Genomic DNA, 21116 nt, shown 5'->3' with positions numbered 1-21116 from the left:
TAAAGATACGGTAAGAGTATACAGACTTCCTTAATCACTGACGACAGAAGTCGCATAACTGCAGCATTCGAACTTGCTCCAACGGCACTGTAAACGCATCAGCTGTTTAGATCTCGCTTAGCGTACGTACTGCAAGGGAACCTTGTTTTCGAACCACGCGGCGAACATGGTCTCTGAGATCCGCGCTGCCCGATGTCGGAGGCCAAGCGGCGAGGCGCGAGTTTCCCGAATCTAACGGTAGAGGTCGTTACGAATGTCGCAAATGGTTCAGTCAAATGTGAGGCTAATTGAGAAGAGAATATAAAAAAAACGATGTTTAAGATTGAGAGATAAAGGACTGCAGTATTAACAAATTCAGTGGAAAACAAAGTCGAATTGATTGGACATTAAAAGTTGGCTGAGAGAGAAAAACGATTTAGAAAAGTAACACAATAATACATTGATTGTTTTGTTTTCCCTAAGAAATCAAAATGCAGTAGAGCCAAGATCCCGTGGCTAAAGCCTTGTGACGAGGCTCCAAATGACAACAAGCAAGGCATCTAACATTAGAAGAAGAAGCAGAAGAAGAAGGAACGCTTGCACTGGAGTCATCATGCCCCAGCCTCCGGTAAGTATTTTGGTTAATTTAAAGTCTTCCGACTGTTTGATCACAGTTTTCTTACTTTCGTCTAATGTTCGCTTTCGCACTGCCGCTATCTGGCGGTATAATTCTTCTGTTAAGCTTTTGCAGAAGTACTTGTAGATACATCTTCTCCTCTGCTGCTAGGGCTAGTGATGTTCTCTTTTCCGATAGGCGGCCCGTTAAATAGCATTATCCTTAAATTCAGACAGCCAGAGGCAAAAGCGATGGCAGGCGGCGAAGACATCAGCACTCCTCGTAATTTTAAATATAAGTTACTAGGGCGTATTGTATCAATGGTTTATAGTAGATATTACTAGTGCATGTCTTCCAACAGTGTACTACGGGCGCTGTCGGCCATTTAACATCAAACTCCACCTAATATTGGTCCTAGTTCCTGAGACTGCATTTAGACTACGCGGAAATAAATGAAATCTGTTCTACAGCTAAGGTGTTGCTACTCGTAGCACTTGACGACTTCTTGGTTTCCTTAGGTAATTGATTTTGGTTTGCAGACTGTTTACTTTATTTGTGGAAAGTTATCTCCAAAAAAACTTTTAAAAAAGCTAAAAATTACTCTTTAGACGAATTTAAATGTAGTGGTTAAAGTAATCGACTGGGCCCAGCCTCATAAAAGTATTCGTACAATCAAACTTAGTGTTAACTAGAGCAGAGCATCCTGTAGGTAATAATAAAATAAGAGTGCACCGGTAAAGGCAGATCACGAAATAAATCCGGTCCCAGGCACTAAATGAAATGCCAGACTTTAGGTTTGCGGATCGTGTTTAGTTTGACACCGAATTTCTGCGCACATCAATTGATAATATCACAATATGAGGCATACTTTCAAACACAATATGAAGCGGGTCATTTCAGTTACACATCGCTACCGAGATGATTTCTTATTGGCTACCTCTATCGCAGGGCGACGAAAGTGCAAACTGTTTTTTATATATAAATCCGAAAATTACGCTTTCCCGATATAGTAGTGAAAGATAAGAAATGGGTCCAGTGTGACACAATTTAAAGCGAAACGTTGATTTCATCCCACACTCTTGAAGAAGGCTTAACTGTTTTAATTATACAACAGCAGATCTCTCTGCGAAAATTGTGGAGAAAGCCTTAATGGCACAAGAGAAAATAGCAGGAACTTTTTGTGCTACAAGCAGCAGAATAATTTAACGATTAGCCATTTCTTGTGACGCTCGGTTGGAGCCGCGCTCCGTCCGCATTGCCAACGAGGTCACCCGGCCGTGAAGGGTGGAGGACAAGAGGGGCATATAACCGAGCGGAAAGACTGGCAACGTTAATTCATTTGCTGGGGTATTGTGTGCGAGAACCACACCATGATTGCGAGGACCGCCGTTACGAAATACGAGGTGCACCGTAGCGAATTAATTTTGACCACCTGCAGTTCTGTAATGTGCACCACAAGTACAACTGCACCGAAGTCATGCATTTCGCCCCCATCGAAATGCGGCCGTCGGCACCGCGGGATCAAGCCCGCAACCTCGAGCTTGGAAGCTTAACGATATACCCACTGAATTATCCGCGGCTGGTAATTGACACGTTATCCTAGCCCTGATATTTAAGTTAGCATGCAGGTTTGTTTAGGGAGTGATCCTTATATATTTTTTGCTTGTTTGCATTTGACAACCGATTAAGTAAGGGCATTCCAACATGCGTAATATCACGTACTTGAAAGGCAAAATGATGTGTCTTTTGTTTTATGTGTGAAATTGTCTACGCCTGTGCGCTGTCACACCAGATGTCGTTGCAGTACTCATCGAAATCATGGACTGCAGGCTTTAAAACCGCGCACCTAGTTACAAAAGTGCACAAAGAAACTATATACGCAGAAATTGTTCGGAGTCCCCTCAGGCACAAGTTGGAGAGAAAAACGGTCACGTGCGCGCGCACGCATTTGTTGCTGTTAAATCGGTGGTTTCACCAGCGCACATCTCTGAGAAATTGCAGCTAGGGAAGCGCACAAGGGCATAACAAATGGGCCTTCCTTTCATCGTACTAGCCTCTTGCGCGACGGAAGGTGGCGCTGCGAACGCTACTGAGGTGACGTCACTCAAAGGGACCCGCCGTTGTCGCCAGTCGCGCATGCTGCTAGACTAGCTTAATTTTCGTGCGTTTTTTCGCGCTCTGACTGCGTCTTGCGTAGCAAGGGCGCTCTCTAATTGCTCTCGATATCTTTTCCCTCTTTTATTTATATATATGAGAGCACTAAGAAGACAACAAACATTGTACATTTAATGTATATATATGCTGTATGACCACCCACTGTGGTTACCCAGTGGCTACGGCATTGCGCTGCTAAGCTCGTAAGACGTGCCTCATAATCGTATCGAGGTTTTGGCACGTAAAATCTCAGAAACGAAGCACAATCGCAGAACTCGTTCACAAAATTTCGCGCCGGCTAGGTGACCTTGTAGAGGAATACAAATTTTAAATTTCACTCACAATTCTACTCACTTGGTGTTGCATACATAAAATATTTCCTGAACAGAAAATCTAACGTGCTCAGTGACCAGCGCTTTATCTGCAGTATTAGTTGCATCACACTCATGTTGCACAATCGTCAAGCATGCTTTACACTATTTTCTCGCAAGCAAATTTCTCGACCACTTTCTAATATATATATATATATATATATATATATATATATATATATATATATATATATATATATATATATATTGTTGGTTTAGGTTGGCATAGGACTCTTACAGTTCATCGTACTTTCTCACTACCGGAGACCACTAGGAACCACTGCTTTATCAGCGTAGAAACAAACAAAAATTTTGTTATAGAAAGAAGAAAACACAGGAATGCCTGTGAACATATTATTACGCCTTTGTACGTCTACCCTAGTACATGGTAGCGTCTCTGCTTCACACAGAGAAGTCAATGGTTGGATTCCCAATGTATAAAAATCTTTCCCTTTTAGAGTAGAAGAAACATTATAAATAGACGATTTCACTAGGCATGGAAAATATATTTTACTTTTGCTTCTGCTGATTACATGTGTATGCGAAGCAAAAAGTTGTTCTGTCTCATTGTTTTCATTTAAACTGCACAAAGGAATTATCACTGTGGCACTATGGTATTCGCACTAATTATTGTATTGCCAATTTTACATGTTATGCTTCTTTATGGTACTGCTAAATAAGCAAATGAATCAATCAAATACAAGTGTTATAATCTTCTTTAAACGAAAGAACACCGCCAACCAACTTTCCTTAAACCTACTTTCTTCAAATGTAAGTGAAAACAGAGCCTACCAACTTTTCTAAAACCTTCTCTTCACGAACTTTTAAATGAAAGCAAGAACAGTGCCTACCAACTTTTTTAAATCTTACAACAACATTTTTCAAACTAAAGTAAGAACGGAGCCTACCAACTTTCTTTAAGCTTTCTTTTAACAAACTTTCTTCAAACGAAAGTAAGAACAAAGCCTACCAACTTTCTTGTAACATGCGTTAATAGGAAGTAAAAGTACATAGGATGCTAATAAAGTTGATAGAAAGTTACAAAGAATCCTAAAGTAAGTATGGATGATGTACAGCCTTCCCCCCCCCCCCCCGCCCTACCCACCTCTTTTTCTTCCTGGTGTGTTTGGCACTCCAGTTACTTATTTGGTTAAGTACCAGCCAGCCTGGACTTCTAAACCTTATTATTCTAGTTATAAACAATTATGACGCGCTTACAGAACAAGGCATATTGAAAATGGTGACCTAAGCAAAGGTTGTCACCTGTTTTTGCAGCGCTAATTCTCATTGCTGGACGAATCTCGTCCGGGAAATGTGCTGGCTACCCATTGCAGGAACAAGTAGAAAAAAAAAGTTTACGTTGTGCCGAGCAAATTTAAGGAGCGAGCTGTGTCCCGATGGAAGTAATTAAGCTTAATAAAAATTAATTTGCCAAGATCAGCACAGCAGCGCAAGACTACGTGCTTTCTTTTGCCCACTAATTTTGTCCTCCCTTCTATCAGATGGTCGAGGCCTCATTTTAGGTCAATGCTGCTATCGCAGTCTATGCATAAACGCACCGCAGCGACCACCTCGTTTCCTCAGAATGGCGTCAAGCGTATTTCCTGACATGCTTAACGTTCTGGGCAGCAACAAAATTGGGATGTCTGTGGCCAACGAGGCGGGTGACCCAACACGCAGTGCACGCTGGACAGTCAAACGCAGTATAACAGTGTTACAGCGCAGACGCAGTGGCTGGAGGCTAAATGCTGCCGTTTGTCGTCCAAAAAAGGTCTGACAAATCATTATGAGTGCGCCGCGACAGCTGAACAGCAAGAGCAAGTAACCAACGCTGTACACGCACTTGTCCACACTGAAGACTATATAGCAGACCACGTCAGGAGCAATCGAAATTAAGCGTGGTGACAACGGCGACTCCGCTCAATTTCGCAGGAAATGGTGTCCTGGAGAATTCCGTACATACGGTCCTATAAACCTGGGGACTGGCATTTAAAAAAATTACCGACGATTACGTTACTTCCTAATGCGAAATTTGAGCGCAGCAAATAAGCTGTTTCACCTTTTCGATAGATTGAGGCAAAGAAATCGAGCAACACATGTATGCGCTATCACAGAATTCTTTTTTTTATTTTTCACACGTATTCCTTTAACAAAGACTGCACTAACAGTTCTTGACAGTCATGAAGGAAGCTTTGTGGTCGGAGAAATAGACTGATATATGTTCGGCTTGGTACACCAATGCTTGATTCTCAAAGACGAGATCTATACAAGTGCCTCGCGAGGTTGTCACAGCCGTGGGACGCGTTACGGGCGAGAGGAACGGGATGTTCTCCCGCATAAGTGTTAGGAAATTGCTGTTTGTCTTTATGTCAACATTAAAGTCCCCCACTACTAACATCGGTGTGGATCGATGGACGGTTAATGCGAGTTGCAGGAAGTGCACGACGTCATTCGTGAGTGCGGTAGCGCACTCACGAAAGCGGTATCAGTCGGTCGCTGCTAGCGCTGGGGGGATGAAAGGGGGGCGGAGCTGGTTACGAGGCCGACGACAACGCCGACGACGACGCGAAACCCAGGAACGGACGCCAAAGAGCCATTTGTGTAGCCAGCCCTCCTCCACAGTCTCTCCTCCTCCCTTCCATCATCCTCCCTCGCCCGGAGAGCCGACAGCGCGCATGCGCGGCGGCGGAGCAGATTCGTCGGCGAGCTGGTTACGAGGCCGACGACGACGCGAAACCCAGGAACGGACGCCAAAGAGCCATTTGTGTAGCCAGCCCTCCTCCACAGTCTCTCCTCCTCCCTTCCATCATCCTCCCTCGCCCGGAGAGCCGACAGCGCGCATACGCGGCGGCGGCGGAGCAGATTCGTCGGCGAGCTGGTTACGAGGCCGACGACAACGCCGACGACGACGGGAAACCCAGGAACGGACGCCAAAGAGCTGCGCTCTAAAAAAGAAACTCCAGCAGAGCAGATCCGTCGACGGCGCCAAGTTGTCGTCACGTAGCGCGCGCGCACGCGCAGCGCGGCAGGAGAGTCCCTCCTCTGACGTCACACGTGAGAAGGCGCCACTCAGAGGTCTCGGGGCTAACAGCAAACAAACACGGGTTCCGGGTGGTTTTCGACCAAATTACCATCGTATCAGAAGGCTGGATTTCCCGCAATATGATTATTAAGAAGGGCTGTGATGTTTATGTAGTTCGCGCCCACTGCTGGAAACCCTTACTGATACTGATGCTGTTCGAAATACGGTTAGTCGTCCTTTGTAATGCCGCACAAGCCATCGCTATCACAGTTTCGCATTTTGGTGAAGCTCAATACATATCTTTCAAATGCTCCTCTTCCCAGGTTGCTAGTCCCATCCAACCGACGGATATTCAGCTGACAGGGGCGCCATTTATATTCAGCACGAAATACATCCAGACCGCCAGCGGGGCACTCAATCTCGTTGAAACGGTGAGTAAGCGGAGGCACTGACGACTCTATCCCAAAGTGTGTTGTTCCTGCTCTTTGAAGTCCCGTCGGCATTCATTACAGAGTACCTATTTATTCAAGTCAAAAAGATACAGTAGAATAACAAGCAGGGGACCTCTTGTTCAGAAGCACGGGGAAAGAAATTAGAACAAAGACACATAAGATCATCGTGCTCCCAAATGCACCTACACTACGAATAACAGGCCGAAAGGCAAGGTAAGGCAAGGCAGGGTAGGACAAGACGGCGCAGGGAAGACCAGGCTAGGCCAGGCAGGCAGGCGGAGAGGCAGCGAAAGTTGACGACACGATCCCGTAGTTGTCGCGTCATTTTGAGACATGAATCGAATCGGGAATCGAGGCGTAGCCGCAGCTCGAATGGTATAAGCACAACACACATCATGCGGAGTATCAGGGACCGGTTCCCACCGGCAGCAAGCTGTTCCTTTCACTTCCCTTCGTATTTACTAAAAATATGAAGTTTATCGCGAATTCAACCCTTATGTATTATTAATGTTGCTCTAATCGACAACTGGAGACCTCCTGTGCCGCATATGGTTATTTCTAATAGTAAAGAAGTAATAGTTAGGAAGAGTTAGCAAATGAAGCTGCTACTATGTTTTTTATGGACATTCAAGAGTACACATCGGCAGCTGCCAGTAGCGCAGGCAGGGCCACACTGGGTCTGCTAAACAAAGCCTGCAGTCCCCGCGAGCATCACGTTCGCATCTGGCTCTTTCGTAATCGTGCAAGCCCATCATAGAACTCTTGCACTTTCATTTCCTCTTTCCTTTATTAAGAATACGAAGCGTATCGCGAATTAAACCCTTCGTATATAAATAATTCCACATTTCAATAGAAAACGGACAAGTTCATCTAGCTACACCTTTCATGGATTCATGGTATGTTTACTTCTCATGGCCAGCGGCGGCATGTGTGCTTTGGGCGCAGTGCCTGGCGGTGGTGCTGTTCCACTCGCTCTGCTCCCACTCCGAGGAGAGCCTGTCCGAGGCGCTGTTCATGGTGTCGTTCACCTACTCCATCGCTGGCATCTACCTGCTCCTGAACGGCACCTGCAACCAGACGCAGCAGCCTGTTGGCTCGTCCAGGCAGCCATCGACGCTGATTGTACGTGAATATCTTGCTACACGTGTTGATACTAGCTTTGTTCACTGACGTTATGTTGCTGTCGTGCACGATGTTACTAGTACAAATGGAAATTGGTGTGAACCGAAGGCTGACGCGGTTTTTGTCAAATTTGGAAAGTGCAGCGTGGCGCTGGGACCTAGGAACGGTTGCTGATACATCGCTGGCGTCCTTCAACTTCACTGAGCTCCAGTCCTGTCAATGTTGTCTGCGCGGAGGGGGCAAGCAAGCCTCAAGTGTAGTAATCTGAAGAAATAGGTAATGTAATGAAAGCGGATAAAATATTGAGGGTAGCTAGGCAGGTGCTCGGATGTGACTGAGATGAAGGAAAATGTCACTTGAAAGCAGTGCTCCCATCGCGACGTGTCAGCAACGATGTTGATTGCTTTGTTCCCAGTCAATGGCCATTCGTTAGCACTTTTTACGCGTGCTATACAGCAACCGTGACTATTAACAAACTTCCAAGGGTCTCCTCGATCATTGCAACATTGTGAGAAACTTTCCGTATCTGCGCCAAACGGAAGGAGCCACTCCAAGAGAACACTTGTGCATTAGGACAAGCTTATTCAGTGCGTATATACTCATACTGAGGCTATTCTATGCAGCTGATACAGCTACTCATCTTCCACTGTGCCGGCAGCATCGCCTTCCTTGCGTGTGGTTGCTACGTCCTCACCCGGCACTTTGGCATTGCCAGGGCCATCGTTGCAGGCGTGAGTGCACATTGATCTTCGCAAAACATACCGATTCGGAGAGGGAAAACGAAAATTCCGGCTATCCGTTGCACGAGCTTTCGCTGAATTCCAGCCTACGCGAAGGAAGATTGAAAAATAAAAACAAAAGAAAAAGACAAGGAAGACATGGACAAAAAGAACCGGTACGACGCTAGTCCCGTATTCACAAAAATCGCTTACGCTAGAATTGTTCGTAAGAGCGTAAGAGCAAATTGTAAGAGCGCAACATCGAATCGTGATGCCGAACATATGAATAGCGTACACGGCCTGCCTACTGCAAAGACCACTTACTAATTATGAGAACCTTTGTGAATTCGGCCCCTGGTTTCCTTCCTATTGGTTTGCATTCATCAAAATACGAAACTAGCTGAACGAGGCACGCATATGAATATTATACGGGACCAGGCCTGACTCTGGGAATACAATTTCATGCCGTGTCACCCTGTGCACGCATATTATTACTCATAATCTCGTAAAATGACCGTCATGAACATACACACAACCCCGTTACTATTGCGCTAGTGGTGATAGCGCACCATTAACATTTTATTGCTACTCGGGTCACGTAGTTTTCCCTGGACAGGCTTTTGCTGCGCCGCCAATCGCGTTCTTGACGTTTCATAGTTGCTTTATTCGGGACTGCTTTATGTGTTGCTGTTGTAGAAGCAGCCAGGACATCTAAAAACTAGAAGTACTGCATAGCGATTCTACTGCAGATTTAATCGGAAGGTCTCTTGTTTTCAGCCGCTCGTCTTTCTAACCAATACCTACCCGCGCAAACTGACAAGGCGATACTCGGGTGGCAGCCACGTTTGGTCGATAGCTGGTGCAGTTTTCAGCTATAACTTGGTGTAACGCATTAGGGGCCCTATAACGTAAAACTATTCCAATTTGTTTTATTCCAATCTCCTAACGTGAAATTTACGTAAGCACTGACACAAGCACTCGGCGGCAACCGCAGCGTTCTTTGAAGAGCCCGATCAAACGCTTTGTCTTTGTGAGGTCACTTTTCCTTGCTTTCAAAGCGCATGACATTGGCTGCATTGCGCGGTTTTCTTTTTCCATGTGACTGACAGGAGGCAAGGAACACGCAGGAATGGAGAGGGTTTCAGTGGGGCCAAGCTAGCGCAGTGAAACAAGATAGCCGGTAGAGGAGGGTGGTGCCGGCTTCTGCGATTGGTCCGCTTCCCCTTGCTTATATTGCGGTGGCTGGTCGGAAGTTGAGCCGGTATGCAACAGTAAAAAATAACGTACAGTGCGAAGGACAAGGACTGCGAGAGACGACATACAGAGCTCTAATACACATGCACATACACAGCCAAGCACTGCCAAGCAAAAATCTTTATACTAAGCAAATAAATTCGTGCTCCCCAGAAGCTCCAAGTAACCAGTGCCTGAGCGATCGGCGGGCAGCCATCTTCTAGACCCTTCGGAATGGGGCAGTCTCCAGCTATTCAGAAAAAAAAAACAGTTTTGTTCGGCATATTAACGCATCTTTAACCCGTACACGTCACTTTGAAGCGGCGAGTTTTCGCAGTTTTCTGGTGTCGCGTGACAGGCAGGGGAAGCAGGCGGAGTCCAAAAGCTTTTCAGGGAGCACTAATGGTGCAAAAAGGCATCGAATGCAAAATAATTATTTTTCATTTTTTCGGCATAATCGTGCATAATCATCCTGCACCTCCTATGATATGGGGAGCTTTCACGGTTTTCATGACATCGCGTGACATACAGGCGAAGTGAGGGTGGCTTGAACCTTTTTCGAGCAGTCTTGGAGGGCTGATTGCAGAATTTAATAGAAACAGTTTGGAATAACTTTACGTTATAGCGCCAAGCTTCGGTATTCAGTAATGTACGTCACTGTACCAAATATATTGACGTGAAAGGTCTTTCATTTCGGTCAAGGAGGTAGATTACTAAAACCGCATATACCGAAAATATGTTATGCTATTAGCGTTTAGAGAATATGAGCTACTGGCAACTCCAGAATCCGTTACTTGTGCTGGCAACACTGTCCAAATAAACAAATATGGCTACGACATCTAGGCTCATGGTGGCTTTTTGCTTGGTGCTGTGCTGACGCGTTTCTCGATCGTGACGTCGAAGCCGAAAAGGTCTTTTTTGCCGATTAGCTTATCCAGATCGATCTCATAGATTTCAGCGACGAAACCTCGGATATCGTTGCGCTGTGCCTGCCAACGTCTGGCCGGCCTAGCGAGCATGCAGCATCAAATTTTTTTAAAGACAAAGAGCCCTTCAAGCGAGCCGGCGTATGAAGGGCTCTTGAAGGGAAGTGTTTGTGCGTAGCGGGCCTCCGAAAGGCCCAAGCACTTGTTTGTGGCGTCGCTCCACTGGTAGAGGTAGAAAACTCGACTGTTTTCGAACTTCATAGGCAACCTCGCACTACGACTCGTGTTGTAGCGTATCACACTAAGCATTTCACAATATATAGGCAGTAACGTCTGCCTTGCTTTTAAAAGATAAATACGTGTATTCTGCACTGAGGCTAAAAACTGTAACGTTAGCTAGATAAAAACAAGTGAGAGTTCCGCTGGTGAGCCCGGGCTGCACCTTTGTTTTTTATAGTTGGCTGATACGTGTAATAAGGTCGTATGCGTCCAATGACTGGGGCTTGTTCATGCCTCCGAACACAGCAGACACCCGCCATCCGTAGAAATTCTTAAACCCTAGTGAAACGCGTGAAGTGAATAACAGCCAATCGGACCAAGTTGAGTTTCTTCAAACTGGTGTGCAAGAATTATCGAAGGATTTTTAGGGCACTTTTATTAGGGTAAATGCGTGACTTGGAAGCGAACTAAACCTGTTATAATGGAATTTAAGTGCTTGCACAGTGTCGGAAAGCAAACTAGAAGCGCTGTGCGCCGGTCGACCGCTCCAAAGCTGGAACGAGCGCTGTTTCCTGTTGCTTCTACATTTCTTAGGAGCAAGTAAACTGACAACGAAATACATTGAATATAAAAAACAGCATTTTCTGCCTGCACCGCTAAACTAAAGCGTGCTGTGAAACAGATATGTCGCCTCGTGGCATAACATGTGCCACGATCAGCTTCAGACCTTCCGAGGCGGTTATCATTCCTGCTAACATGCCTGCAGACAAAAGTGCATTAGCTAGAATTAGCGCATTAGCGAGACAAAGGACACTCGGCGATTTAAAACGCCAGCAAGACATTGAAAGCAACGTTTTGCTCGCCGGGAACAAGCCTCGAGCGAAACGTTCGAACAAACCAGTATAGTATCAATCGTCACCGTTTGCCAATGCGAAGTTTCTTGTCCATGTTGCTCACCGATACGCGTCGTCTGCTTCTTTCGCGAAAAGATGAAATCATACCTTGCTGTGATTCCACCGCTATGACACGCATAATAATACACGACAAGTCTTTTGACATTCGTATTTTTCATTTTCGCGCATGTGAGCGGCGGCATCACGAAGATTAGAGAACTACGAGGCATTCAGCGAATGCCGTAATATGAGGCCCTCTTTCGCTTCTATCTTGAGCCTGGATGAGCTGTTTCTCGGCGCGGCCTCTAGGGGGCAAGCACTTAGTTGGAGTCGCAAATTACTCAATCGCCATTGCAGGGCAACACATGGCGCCATCGATGCTAAATAGTCTCCAGCTCATAGTTCAGCGTCTGTCGATCCGAGCGGGAGTGCTCGCGTTTGGGAGATCTTACTCAGCCGTAATAGTTATAATGCATCAAGCTCAAACCAGTGCTGATCAGGACTTATGTCTGCCATTGTGCAACATTTTGGAGAAATGTCACGCTTGCTCGGCTACGGCGCCAAGCGTTCGATGCGTAGCGCCCAGAAATGGTGTGAAGCGACTCGGGCAGCAAGCCAAAGGGATGACAATTCGCGCCCACCGCCTCCTTTGACCACTTCGGGCCCACTGCATAAATACGGATCGAGCATGATTGCAAGATTAGACCGTAGGAGCTCGCTATAGCTTTGTCATAAGTTAGGCACGTAAGCTTTGTAATGCATGAATAAACGTCATGCGCTTTACTTTGGTATCGCAGTGTATATAGAAGAAACAACCCCTTACTCAACCATACATGTGTCGAGTGAGCAGATGGCGCCTTTGTCACGCCACGCATGAACCAATCGTAGATAACTTTAGCCTCAGGCTAAACTTATCAGGGAGGTGTTCAGGGAGGCGTCTAGCTCGGCAGTGCGTTTTGTCCATCCGAGCAGGAGAGGTCGCGTTTGGCAGAGCTCCCTCAGCCATTGTAGCTATAACTTAAGAAGCCCTAACTGGTGCTCGTCAGGAGTACTACGGCCTACAAGTGTGGAATATGTTGCACAAATTTCGCATTCGCTCAGCTATGGCGCTCCTGCGTTCCCCACACGTATGGCCCAGAAATGCTCTGAAGAGATTCGGGCAGCAAGACAAAGGGATATGCGACCCCTTTGACCACGGTGGAACGCGTTCGTCGGCATAGGGAGCGCAAGCGCAGGAAATTGGGGCGAGCGCAAGGGTCCCACCCATATGCACGTGTGCGGTGGGCTCGAGCGGCACAGGGCCGTGTCGGGCGCCACCAGTAGGGGCGGTCATTTCTGTATCCTAGTACCCAAACACCCTCTGCAAAACAAGCAGGCCCACTGCGAATAGGTAGGCGAGCGCGATAGCAAAATTAAACCGTTAGACTCCCAATAGCTGTAACAAGTGGGATGCATATAAATTCTCTCATGCGTGAAAAAATTTACGTTGCTGATTTGGTTGCGTCATTTCTGTAGCCATATAGTGCCAATACACCGTCTCCAGAACGTGCAAGACGTTTCATGTACCTTACTGCGCTTCCACCCCTGATACTTATTCGAACATTTTGTCTTTTCCGCATAGTGAACTGGGTTTTGCTTTACTTTCAATTAAATTTCACGTGTATTATGTCGCATTTTGCTGGTTTATCAGATCGTCCTGATAAATCGCGAACAATCTGCAAAGAAAAATCAGACGGTGCTAAACAAAGTTAACTGTTGACGCGGCTTTTAAGGGTGGTAGAATCCAGACATGTTATCTTTTATTTTTACTTGTAACCGACTTTCAGTAAAAAATCGCTTGTCGCATATCGCACAAATCTGCTGCTACAGCTGAAAGCCTAAAGTTGAAAATGTTAATTAAACAAAAATCGCCTTGATCACTTAGCTAGAAATTCAGCTAATTCTTTACTGCGGAGGCACAAGTTGGAATTGCGGAATTGAAGCCATACAATACTGAAGTCATGCTCGTTTAGCACAAATCCTAATAGGTCGCGCCTGTTCCACGATACCTATCTATTAACATAACTCAAAAATACAATGACGTTTCCATTGATTTTAGCCTTCAATGCGCTATAGACAGGTTTTCTTGCAAAACATTAAGTGGAATAAAAAGGCCTTTCATGGCCCATTTTGAGAAAGGATATATCAAAATTCGTACTAATCTCAGCATTTCTGCTATATAGGCCTTACCTCATTGGTGTTATCTACGATTCCAACATTGCAACGTATGTCCTCAAGTACTTAAGTAAGAGTATCGAGAGAAAGACTCGTAAATTCTGCAATTCAAGATTGTTATTTGTTAGCCAATTAACACACTGCGGTGGCTTTATAGGCTTGGAATGACGCGATACGAATTTAATTGAATTTTGGGTTTTTACGTGCAAAAACAACGGTTTGATTATGAGGCACGCCGTATTGGGGCTCCGGAATAATTTTGACCACCAAGGGATTTTTAACGTGCCCCCTAGTGCACGGGACACGGTCGTTCCTGGATTTCGCCCTCATCTGAAAGCGGCTGTCGCTGCCGAGATTTGATTCCGCAACCTTGTGCTTAGCAGCGCACTACCATAGCCGTTAAGCCACCGCGACGGACATGATGCAATACGAGCCATAGGGCACAAGGAAAGGTGCGTAGCATTCGTCTCATGTCCTTATGCCTTAGCATTCTTACGAAATTTTGTTAGGGAAGGTATCTCTACGTCTTGAAATAACACAGCTGAAGCGGAGCGTACTTGCTGCTTCTCACGGTAATCGTCTCGGTTGTTGGTATATTACCTGAGTGAAAGCGGTTCCAGATTGTCGTCTTCACCCACTATAGTAGAAGGTGTACGAACAGAAGTTTTCCTGAATAAATCTAACGCGAGTCAAATCGTGCCAGATGAGAATCTAATGCTGTTCGAATGTAGGATGCTCTTCTAACACTGCTTGAATAATGAAGTCTCATTATTACCGCTAACATAAAACGATATTTACATCCTAGTAGATTCACAGCGCTAGCACGTTTCTGTCATTACATTCCGCATTTGAAGCGGAGTATATTAAAAGAAGAAATGGTGCATTATAGAGCAAATTATTTATTTATTCGAATACTCAGCACACGACGGCGAGTGCGAGAAGCATCGGTTTAACAGGAACAATTGAGAGAAGTCTGAAGTAACGTAAAATAGTCTGCCTAAGGTTTCGCGTTTTTTGCCATATAGCCAGCCGGGATGGAAGTTATCGCGCTTTTGCTCCCATTTTACGCTTGATTGCGCACAACTGCAGTATGGAAATATTCCAAATGTATGAAAATTACAACTTCCAATCAGGTCGATATCGCTAAGCTGAACATGTCTGCCACTTGCCCTCGTCTAACATAAGAATCTAACATTTTTGGTCAATACCCAGCCTGGAAACAAGCATACAAACACAGCGGCGCAGTATCAGCCTTCAGCAAAATACGTCACTAGGGCGTACACTAGTTTCCTTCGTTTGTGTGGCCTTTCAGTGCTTGTCCGGACTTAAAGATTGTGGCTCTTATCAAGGACTCTGCGATGTATCGAGGGCTTCGTGAACTGTGCGGAATCATTCGATCCACGCTGTTTATACAAAGTGCATGTGGCTGAAATTACACTAATGAAGATTAATTTCGCTCTTCCGAAACAAGATACATTTCTTGTCCAACAAAGCGAAGCTAAGCGCTTCTTCGCAGCATGTAATGGCCCGCCCGTAACTCGCTGGTATAATGTTCAATCAATGATGGCATTTTCAGGCTGGGGCATTTAGTCTCGGTTTCTTATTCTTTATTAAGACTTCAACCGATGGTGAAGCTTTGCATGTGCAAGCGAAACAAAAGGCAGTCCGCAACCAGTCATGAAAATACCAGGCAGATGGTAGGCAGCGCCCGAAACACCTCGGGCATTTTGTCGCCGATCACTGCCTGCACGCGCTGCTGCATGCTGTGACACTTGTAAGCTGATACTAACAAGCATTTCTAAATCTGGACTTGATCAGTTATGGCTTTAACGCTGCTGCTTTGACGTATTATAAGAAAGTATCGTTTTACGTGCATTGCACCTCGTACAAAGTGCTTTATAAAAGCTACGGTGACCGCAGCATGGCAAAACTACTGCCTCCGAAAACTTTCCATGCTTTCACACCAAAAAAAAAAAAAACAACGGCTACAACAGAAACCGGCGTGAAACCGCCATCTTTGTGGCCACGCAAATTTGTTGTGCACCCAGATAGTCGCCTGGATGCTATGAAGTTAAGATGAATGTTTGCATGCAGCAATTTTTTTTTTCTTGTACTCCCACGAAGCTGCCATGCCGCGAGCAAAACCCGCCCTACATACACATATATTCTGCAAGGTTGTGTTCAGTTGGGCATACTGTATACGGCCTCTTAGAATGTTCCCAAGAACACTAATAAGAAGTATAGTTACATTTGCTTTTCCCATCTTCATCGTAGTGAGACGTAATATCTTTCCCCGTGTACCGTGCATTAGGTTCACGTTAACGACCTTCAGTTGGTCAAAATTAATCCGGAGTCCCCCTACGGCGTGCCTCACGGTCATGTGCCGGTTTTGGCACGTAAATCCCAGGAATTTGATTTTGATTTAATATAGCTTTCATTGCTAAGGCAGCTTGCAATTCGGAGACCAGTGACCGCGCATTTGCCGCCTTTTCCCGCAGACGGTGTCCGTGGTGCAGGCGTGCGTACACCTCTCGCACGCCCTGTACATCTACAGGGGCGACTTCCAACGATGGCTCGACAGCGTGTGAGCTCGCCCCCTACACCTAGCTGCGGTCGACCGCCGCCTAATCGAAGCTGGGCTTTCACCTGCCAAGCTGAATTTTCCACACCTGCTACGCTGAATGCCGCTTGATAATCGCTTCCCTCTGTATCATATATATGTGTTATCTAGAACGTATATGTGTTAACGCCTTAGTTGTCGCATAATAAACTTCAAGACGCTGTACCTGTTGCTTGATTGTCTCGTGATCGTGAAAAATAGGACGTATGGTATACATTAAAACATTTGAACACCTTCATCGGCTTTTCTTCTCGTTCAATAATAACCGTCATTCACCATCAGTTACTCATGTTAAATGTGTGAGCATTTCTATGCTTAGGCACCCAACGACAAAGCCGTCCCTCATATAAGAGAACAATGATGGCGGAGCTCGGAGATAATGCAATACCGGATCGACCCGCGGCGGAGGTGAAGCAGGCTTCAAGCACTCAGCAAAGTGAAGCGAAAAGTACATGCATTCCTTAGAATGACGCATGCAATCTAGATGAGGCCCGTTGCAGCGAGCGGCTTTACCTTCGTGCTGCCTGTCGTTGCCACGCGAACGAAGTGGCGAGAACACATCGCTCATAAATCCCTCAGCACACGCCGCACCCTGCGCCTTTCTCAGATCGCCTTCAAGATGTGGGCGCGCGCGTCTCTTTTCAACGCGAAGCGGCGAGAACACAGCGCGCAAAGCTATCACCACTCGTCACTCCCTGCTGTGCAGATCGCATTCGAGATATGGCCCTCGCGGGGCATGATGGTTCGAGGCGGATGGATAAGGCGCTAAAGAGTGATACTAGCTTATAATGATCGGAACGTCATCAGCGCACTTGGCGCCGCCACAAGCCATAGTTTGCCTGCCTCATAAAGTCATCTCGCGCCGCTGCCCGCAGCAGTTCGTGGTGCCGCAGCGCTGTCGTTTATACCGGCGTATCGAGTTTCATAACATTGGTAATGACACCAGGCTGCGTGTATATGAGCAGGTCGTACAATGCTCACGCATGCTTAGACGACTCCCAGAGGAGTTTCTGCGTGATTTTTTTTTGTGTGTGTTACTGACACTGTCAATCCCTGCCTGGGATCATTACAGGGAGGGTTGCAATCATAGTCAATCATACAGAGTATACACGCAAACACAGGTGCAACAAAATAAGAGAAGCAATAGTAAAATCCACAATAGTAAAACAAAAGTTACACAACAGTAAAATGCATATCTAATGCACGTTTATCTTCGTGGATATAATCTTTATCAACAACAGAGTTGGGTAGTGCATTCGGCATTTCTGTTGCATCAGAAAAACATGAGTAACAAAACCCATCGGTACACGATAGATAAGGTCCAATGGCTCTACAATCATTTGTTCGCGCACTTCTCCTTCCTGGATGTCGAATATATGGTCCTTATTTACCCTTTTCGTTGTTGCCAAATTTAGAAAACAAACTTTATCCGAGGCACCTGCCTGAGACACTCCAACAGCTCTAAACCACATCTATTTAGCATAATTGCAACTAGATCGGTCAGTCGGTATTTATAGCAGATTAGACGTGCCGCCAGCTTGTGAATTTTTTTTCTGTTTTACCTTTCTGAAATTTCTGGTGTGGACTTCATACTGCACAGACATATTCCAAAATAGGACGAACGAATATGTTATGCACGATCAGCTTAATATGCATTTAGTAGCGCGCCGTAATTTCTTGCTCAAGAACAACTTTTGGTTAGCTTTTGAATAGAACGCTTCAACATGTAGATGCCACCGTAGAGTATGCGTTATGGCGACTCCTAAATGCTTGAAGGTTAGCATTTTAGCTCTCAGCGCTCGCTACTTTCTGAACGCGTATGCCATTTTTTACTTTCAAAGTGCAGGGAGCGCAGTGTTAAAGTAAATACACGCGATACAGATAGCGGCTACTAATAGGGAACAAGATAAGCCGTAAAGCGTGAAAATCTTTCTTACAGGATCCCTGAAACGTTCTTTTGAGAATAGTAGGAAAATGTTGCCGATGTGGCAACGAGGCACCTGTGAACATGGGAACCAAATATTATTGCACTGCATGGAGCAAGGAATATGCAATCTCGTGTTAAAAGCAATGAAATTTGTTGCTCTCGCGTCCGCAATGTCGTCATAGAGCGTCATCGCAAGCAGCTGGGCCCACAACAGCTATTGGCAATTTGGTTCAGATTACCGAGAACATTCTCAGTAATGCAGTAATTGCTCATTTGATTTAAATAATCGAAAAATGCTTACCACGTCTTTGATGTCAACAAGACCGAAAAACCATTTCATATTTGCACTGCCGTTGTTGACGCGACGGTTGCACGTTACTGCGCGTGGTCTCCGAGATCAAAAGCGTAACGTAGATGCCGTGGCCGCCACGGGGTGCCGCCACGAGCCGAAACCTTTGAGCGAGGACATAAAGCCCTTTCATCCAGGAGCCACCGTCGCTTTTGCTTGCCTGGTCGGCGAAACGTGCATGGAGGGGCTTTAGGTGGGATCGGAGATGCCCTGCTCCTTTGCGCCGCCTTGCAGTCTCATCTGTGTAGCTCGCATCACGCTAATGTAAATGAAAGGACACAGAAAGCCGCTCGTCGTACCGTCAAACTACGTCAGCACAACAGAAACAACGTCTAACTTCGCTTGTGCCTGAAGGATTCGAAACCTTCTTTTGCGGCAGGAGATTCGTGAGGCGATGTACTTTAATAGCGATTACATTCTATTATTAGTTAGAAAGGTGTTTCTTGGCTGCTTTAGCAGCGTACTGTCTGTCTTTCTTCTTTCCTTTTATTGCTGAGTAGGTCGTTAAATAGTTGCTTGCGTGAGGTTACGTACACGTACTTTTTGAGTTGTTTTACTTAACCTCCACATGCTCAACAATATTTTAGTCACACAAAATGTTTTAGTCACTTGTGATTATTAAGTGGTCTCTGGCAAACCTGATAAAGCAATTTCATGGTGAGATGGAAGAGTACATCCTCACGAAACCTCCTTCCTCCCTGCATGTGGACAACGAGTCTATTTTTTCTGTTTCTTGCACTAAAACACGTTTTGTTGGCCTGAGCGCATGGATGCAGGTTTTAGCGTGACCTGGGTGTAAGTTGACTTCGGTTATCATCTTGGGCGGACGCGTCATCGAATTCGTTTGAAATGTGTTGCAATCAGTTTTCGTCATCAATGGCGATGCAGCGTTCTTCTACAAAGTATGAAGTGCCTTAAAAGCCTGCAGAGCAAAATGATCAAACGTTTGATATTAGTGTCACCTGCATCTAGCTTTACTTCAGGCTAAAATGTTTTAGCATATTCTGTTTGTTTTAGTTCTGACAAGGATAAAATGGTTTCCTCGATTATGGGTGCTGTGTTCGATACGGTTAAAGAGGCGAATGTAACTTACAAAGCAAACGCTATGTTTCAGTCATCAGTCGCACAGTTATATTATTGATTCTCATTGAATCCACTTTCACTTCCATACCAGTTTAGTATAAATACTATGAGTAGCGTGGGTTTTAATATATCTGTTTGGTATAGTTTACCTTCGCCCATGGAAGTCCGCTTTATTTGGGAAAATAGTAAGAGCAGTGCGGTTCATACCGTACTTCGCGTCCAGATGTTTCGTTCCCAGTTGAGTCGATACTGAAGCAGTGGAACATACTGGAGTTATTAATCAGGCCGCGAGAGGGTAAAATCGCTGCTTTCCAGCGCGCGCCACCCTTCTATTCACTTTTGGAGAACACGCCCATCTCAACACCCTTGCAGAACTGGTGAGACAACGTGAGCGGGCGCGCGAGTTAAATATAAAACAAGTTCCAGTTACTGCATGCACTCTTCGGATATTTTCACGACACATTACTATCAGTATTCCACTGAAGTTATAGGGCTGTAAAAGCCAACAGATCGCTCGGTCCAAAAAAAAAAAAGTAAAATAAACTGAGCCCAACCTACCACTGCACATTGATGTTCCTTTGGACTATAGTTTGTGTTTTACACAGGCGCTGCCGTCATACGTGATGGTAGACGGACAGGCTCGATCAGCGCTGCGTGTTTACCGCTTCGAATGCAGCAAAGAGCTATGGATGTCTCTGACTCAACAATACCCAAACTCTATAGGCCATAAATGCCGCTAATGAGGAAGCCTAATATTCATCAAACATCACTCGAGCCCATTTGCACACTGGTTCCTATCATGTGCCATTCAGCAGCTAAAGCGAGTCAGGAAAGCTCCATTACTCTGTCATAAAAATACATACTTCATGACATGTGTAGCCACATTAGGTACAGCGGCACTGCTCGACACCTATAACAACATGGAATAAAAATAAAGCATCCTACAAAACGAAAAGCACTAATTCCTTATGACTTTTCCTAGCACTACAACATTCTTTCCGGTGTGACAAGTGTGCTCTTATTCTCCATTTCCTCTGACAGATGCTGCAGGATCTGAAACAAGTGAACATCCGTATACGTAATTTCTCCTGACGAAGTAATTTCTTCGTAATTCTGAAGCTGCAATCGTTGAAATTGCGCAAATAAACTGGTTATTTTCTATTTACCTTTGCTAATGTACCTTGCCTCTTGCAATCGAAACACAAAAGTTTGTTTTC

The 21116-nt window shown here is 45.4% G+C and overlaps 1 protein-coding gene across 2 annotated transcripts; it reads left to right on the top strand.

Annotated features, from left to right (window-relative positions):
* Positions 1–558: 558 nt before the first annotated feature.
* LOC135907238 (uncharacterized) lies at positions 559–16705 on the top strand. Of its 2 annotated transcripts, XM_065438922.1 has the most exons (5): positions 559–607; positions 6466–6573; positions 7540–7716; positions 8340–8447; positions 16419–16705. In XM_065438922.1, exons 1-5 carry the CDS (start codon positions 593–595, stop codon positions 16506–16508), a joined length of 498 nt encoding a protein of 165 aa, XP_065294994.1. In that variant the 5' UTR covers positions 559–592; the 3' UTR covers positions 16509–16705. The 2 variants fall into 2 exon arrangements, with proteins under 2 accessions (XP_065294994.1, XP_065295003.1); XM_065438931.1 differs by lacking the exon at positions 8340–8447.
* Positions 16706–21116: the final 4411 nt, after the last annotated feature.

The sequence above is a fragment of the Dermacentor albipictus genome, chromosome 1 (assembly GCF_038994185.2).
Source record: "Dermacentor albipictus isolate Rhodes 1998 colony chromosome 1, USDA_Dalb.pri_finalv2, whole genome shotgun sequence".
NCBI lineage: Eukaryota > Metazoa > Arthropoda > Arachnida > Ixodida > Ixodidae > Dermacentor > Dermacentor albipictus.
This window is presented reverse-complemented; position numbering and strand designations above follow the sequence as displayed.

Bases quoted from the DNA above. Each gene is read 5' to 3' on its own strand.
- LOC135907238 (XM_065438922.1), top strand. The intron at 6,574-7,539 runs GTGAGTAAGCGG...CTTTGGGCGCAG, and splicing joins CACTCAATCTCGTTGAAACG to TGCCTGGCGGTGGTGCTGTT. The intron at 7,717-8,339 runs GTACGTGAATAT...TATTCTATGCAG, and splicing joins GGCAGCCATCGACGCTGATT to CTGATACAGCTACTCATCTT.